Below are 5893 nucleotides of genomic sequence, written 5' to 3'. Positions count from 1 at the left end.
AACACCCAAAAGGCAGTCATTTTCTTTCAAACTTCAGTAGTATATTTAGATATAAGTAACAGATGAAAATATAAGTAAAAAAAATAAAAAAAAAATAGGAAAAAAAATTGCAGGTAAACAATGCATTAATAAAAATTGCTACTTATTCAAACCATTGGTAACAACCAAGTACAACCACAAAATAACTTGAAATGAAAAAAGCAAAGTTTTAAACTAGTAAACATCATGTGAAAAATGTATCAGATGTAGCAAACAATACTAAGTACTGAAATAGAAACTGCAATTGTGGTTGCACTGAAATAAGGTTGTGGCGATTAAAACGGATCAGTTGCTCCAGCATCACTTGGATCTTCTGCACTAGAAGATTTAGGTCTGTACGGGCAGTTCCTTTTGTCATGACCCTCTCTTTTTCCACACCAGGCACACTTCCTATTCCCATTAGCAGCATTAAGCATAGCCAACTCGGCTTGAGACTGAATACGCTTGTGATTACCGCAACCCTTGTTTCTAATTCCAGATGGGACTTTCACATTTAGTTCAGCGGGCTCGGTCACACCAAGCAAAGAAGCAAACAGATCATTCTTGTTAAGTGCATTCTGTGTAGGGACATTAATATCAGACTGTTTCAGCATTTCCTTTTGCTTGTCCCGGTACAAAGATAGCTTATTCAGGTCGCCAACAAGAAGATTTACGCATTGCTCCACCGAGTCGTATATTTCACGGATAACAGAGCTAGCCTGGACAAAACCTCCTATAACTGGTATTTTACCGGACGTTTGTGCATCAGATTTAGCTGCCAATGAATCCTTTGACCACCGCTTCATTACATAAGTTTTGGGAAACTCAACAACTCGGGCCATTCTTAATACATAGAAAATGTGACAACACAACAGCCCGTAACACTCATATCGCCTGCAACTACATGATATTTTCATTGAATCCTTATTGAAGAGTATCTACATCGCATATTTAAAAACGTCAATGTAACACGGTTATTTAGTGTTGGTAGATCTACACCTGGCCAATCTTAGTTCCAACTTAGAAATTTTTAAAGTGATAAGAACAATTAGTAAAATAATATAATTGTAATTGTAAGTACTACTATGCATCAAAAAATAATGATGGTTAAATACCTCGTAGGGCTTATAAAAACTACGCTCCTTTCGGTTGCCATTGTCATCGAATATATGCCGAATCAAGTACTTACGGTTGTCATAAACTTGTATGACATTTTCTGAACAACATGACATTATAGATTTGTAAATTTCATCCTGGACGTCATAAAAAATGGTTCTTGTATAAAGTTCCGCAGCTTCCTTCTCAATTTCCAATTCTATTTTAAAATCTGGGGTAGTATAACGAGAATCATGATCGTTCTTTCTATGATTATACCTTTGATAATCCATAGCCATCTCGAACTTACTTAAAAATTCGACTAAAGTCACTTGCGAGTTAGTGAACTGACCAAAAAAATGGTTCTCACTTTAAGACCTAGAAGAAGTGCGCATCAACCCAGAAAGATTCTCATCTCGAAAATATGCAGGTATCCAGTCCATTTTTCGATCATACATATCGTGGAACCATTTGTTGTCTTACAAATTAAATTCATGCATTATATCGCGCCATGCTTTCTCAAAAACTTCAGGCTCAATCTTGTCAGTCCAAACTATATCATACAACCTTTTTTTTTTTTTAAATCTTGTTTTTAGCCAATCTTGGACCAACCTGTTTAATTGAAAAACATATTTATAAAATAAACTCTTATAAAGTGAGACAAATAATTAGAGTACATCCATAATTTTACTAATAAAGAATAACAACTATCACTTGCAAGTCTGAGTATGCTATTTTGGTTTTAAAACCAAACCCACACAGCCCACCATACATGACCTGCAACTTAGACTTCATAATAGAGTAATAAGAATGATTTTTAAGTTAAATTGTCTGCTATTACAATTATACAAACATTCATGAGTCAGCAAGTTTGAGTCTGCTATTCTACTAAGGCAATCATACACCATGATTTAAAATCACAATTAAATTATTTTCCCCATTAGGCTCAAACAATATTTTGTGTATCGAAGTTAAAACAAGTCAAATAGGTGTTATAAAAATTATACCTTTGACTCCAATTTCTGCATAATGTGCCACATACACAAACGATGCCTAGACTCTGGAAACACTTCTTCAATTGCTTGTTTCATAGCAGGATCCTGATCGGTCACCAAAACCTTAGGGTCACTTTTGAAGGCTGTTTTGAAAGCCGTCAACAACCATTTGTATGATTCGATAGTCTCTTTAGATAGCAAGCCGCCTCCAAAAGTTACACATCTGTTATGGTTATCTATACCAGTGAAAGGTACGAAAACCATCTTATACCCGTGTTTTAAACAAATATATTGATTAAATTTGGAACAATCAACTAAAAACTAAATAAGAATTTGTTTTCAGCCTAACCTATTTGAGCGATATGTAGCATCGAAAGATACAACTTCACCAAAACTATTGTAATTATGTTTGGCATCCTCATCTACCTAAAACAATCCAGCTAATGTGCCATCTTCATTTGTAAAGTAGTCAGTCGAAAAATCATGTAAACACTCTTGGTTGCTTTTTAGCTTCTCGAAAACCATTTGTGCATCACGATCACCAATAAATAAGTTCATGTCCCTCCGAAAATTCTTACAATCAACAACTGATGCACCAAGTTGTTCAAAGCCGCCTTGAATCTTTTTCATCAACTTAAAACCTCGAACAGGATCCACATTTAAACTCGAAACAGTATGTAAAAAAAGTTGTTTACCGTATGTCAACTTACGAGAAGCAGTCGAAAACTTGATATCATCATCATTCACAAGGCTGTGATTATGCTTCTCATTGAAAAGTTTAACTTCATACATGGTATCACTAATCCTCGTTACACAGATTTTTGCTTTACAACCACATCGAATAGATGGTCCTCGCCTTCGTTGCTTTATAACTTTATTACCTGACTGTTGTCCTACTGCACCATCAGTACCAACTTGAACATTGGAATTGTCAACATTGACGTTTTCAGACTCCTTTGAAGCATCGGTACAAACTTGTTTCTTTCTCTTGAATCCTTCCCTAACACAGTTGTAATACTTATAATTAGGTAATACTTTTTTGCCAGAAGGATATTTTTAGCTTGAAATCCACTCTTTCTTGCATAAGCCTTATAGAAAGCCCACACTTGATTCAAAGAGGTAAATTTTTTACCAACTACAGGCTTAAGTGGTTCATCGACATTTGGTGTCCAATTTCGCGAGCCTTTAGGAGTCAACTCAAAAGAAACAACTGATGACTCTGATGATTTGGATTGCTCGACGTTAACTACACAAATGAATCATAATAAAAATTATTCATACATATAACAATTATAATTTACATATAACATTCTGAATTCAAAATATTAACTACACTACAACATATGTGATCAGATTAAAAAAAAAATGTGATCAGAATATACAATAATAATTCATGATAATTAGTCAATTTGTTAAATATGTTATTCATTTCATATATATATTAATCTGTCAATTTCTGGAATCTGTTGTTCATTTCATACATATAATAAATAAACTACAACATATGTGGAAATTTGAATTTCCAAATTGACAGATAAACTAAGATAACTATGACAATTTGTTCATTAAAGTAAATTGTGATGACTATTTCAACAATTTTGTATCAGAATGAGAACTCGAGATATGTTGTCCAACAAACATATATGAATAATAATACATTAAATTACAAATTAGGTCAACTAATAAAACAGTAATAAAAAACTAATAATAAGATATATGCTATAAACCTGAACATCCATATGCAATGTTTTAAAAAAAGAACATAATACTTTCACTCCAAATTATTAGCCAATTTTTTTTTCGAGCAGTAACATATACAAACAACCAAATTCAGTCCGTAGTCGCTACTAATGACGTTCATAATTGAAACTAAAAGTATAATCTGAGTAATAAAAGTACGAAATTTAAATTACAAACGAGATTTGAAAATGAAACAAACAATAAATCAATCAAGAGACAAACTTACCATCTTCTCCAAATTGAATCTCATCTGACGACATATCTGACATCTTGATAAATCTTCTGTATAATTGTGAAATTTGAATGATACAATCGCCAAAAGTAATTTCCGTATATATGCTCCCATGATTCAACAAAATCCGCGATCAATTAGGAAGTCCTAACAACTAGGTCAGTTACCGCCACTCTGCACGATTTGATTTATTTGGAAAATGTGAAAATGAAATACCGCCACTCTGCACGTTTGATTAATCTGAGTATAATGTGAAAATAAAATTTATTTAATTATATGATATTTTAGCAATTGACCAAAATGCCCTTATATTGTGAAACTGAAGCTGCATTTTTAAAGGACAGATCTCAAATAGTGTATGACAATTTACTTTAATGTATTTTAAGATTTCATGTACAAGAACCAATACCTATATGTACATATATATATATATATATATATATATATATATATATATATATATATATATATATATATATATATATATATATATATATAGGAGAGATCAAGGGATAAGGAGTATAATTGAGATAAGGGGATAAGTAGATCTTGACCACGAATCTGATCAACTTAATAAAAATGCAGAAGGGCAAAATTGTAAATTTGCTAGTTCAGTTTAAAAGACGTAAAAGGGGTAAAAGAGAAACGAGACAAATAATTACAAAAATTAGGGTTCATATTCGTCAAAATCACCACGATCATCCCCAAATTAATCTACAACTGCATCTTGATTCTAATACTTCTATATCATAATATCTCCCATGTCACACTATTTAAGGTAAGCTAACAGATGAATGTCAGAAAATTCACAATATCTCCCAAATTGATATATTCATAACCATTGAGTCGCTAATCAATTTTTAAAATGGCCGGAGATCCATTAAATTGAGGTAAAAACATGTATCCGTTCTAGCTTATTGTGTATTATTATATTTGATTTTCCATTGTGCTCTTAATGTTTATCGACATGTAGACCTATATATCACAATACTGTATATTCATCATGTAATATTCAACGTCAATCCAACCTGCTCGATACATGACCTTCATTGAATACTAATACTCTGTATTTATTTACTGTAATTGAATTTAAATTAAAATCTATAAAATTGTTGATGTGATTAATTTGCTTGTAGCAATATGTTATTCTTTAATTATGAATTAGTTCTGTACATTGATTTATATCATATTATTGTTCAACAATTTCAATTTTAGGGTTTTTATTCATATACTTGGGTTCAATGGTGTTCTGCATATATTTGTTGGTGTGCTTACTTTTAGGGTTTGTATTCATATAGTGTTAATTGAATTTGAAAGCGATTCTTCAATATTGTGTCCAACTATTAGTGTGTTTTCGTATGTATTTTTTTGTATTTTTACTTGTATTGGTGTTGAAACATCCAAACTCTGACAGTTTGAATGCTTTTAAGTGAAGTCTGTCAAGTCACTGAATTAGCCATTTGATATTGTATCTTATTGATGTATATGTATGTATGTATATATATATATATATATATATATATATATATATATATATATATGTATATATATATATATATATATATATATATATATATATATATATATATATATATATATGGAGAGATATTAAGTAGATTTAAGTAGATTATTGTTCCATCAACAGGCGCAGGTTGTTATGAACGTATCACACGTTCATGGGGTAGTTGGGTAAATAGGGAAATGGTTTCATCATCACAATTATGAAAATAAAGATAAAATTGGGCAGAGAAAGTGCATATCCACGCTGCCCTGTGTGTGATAGAATTAACCACTGCTTTGACTTCAATTACAT

General features: G+C 31.6%; 1 protein-coding gene across 1 annotated transcript; it reads right to left on the bottom strand.

Moving 5' to 3' along the window:
- Nucleotides 1-314: 314 nt before the first annotated feature.
- Nucleotides 315-1412, bottom strand: LOC139849273 (uncharacterized). Its single transcript, XM_071838931.1, has 2 exons — nucleotides 1134-1412; nucleotides 315-956 (listed from the first exon to the last, which is right to left on the bottom strand). The coding sequence occupies exons 1-2, from the start codon at nucleotides 1410-1412 to the stop codon at nucleotides 315-317; spliced, it is 921 nt and encodes a 306-aa protein (XP_071695032.1).
- Between the last annotated feature and the right edge of the window lie 4481 nt (nucleotides 1413-5893).

Source organism: Rutidosis leptorrhynchoides, chromosome 5 (genome assembly GCF_046630445.1).
Source record: "Rutidosis leptorrhynchoides isolate AG116_Rl617_1_P2 chromosome 5, CSIRO_AGI_Rlap_v1, whole genome shotgun sequence".
In the NCBI taxonomy this organism is placed as follows: domain Eukaryota; kingdom Viridiplantae; phylum Streptophyta; class Magnoliopsida; order Asterales; family Asteraceae; genus Rutidosis; species Rutidosis leptorrhynchoides.
This window is presented reverse-complemented; position numbering and strand designations above follow the sequence as displayed.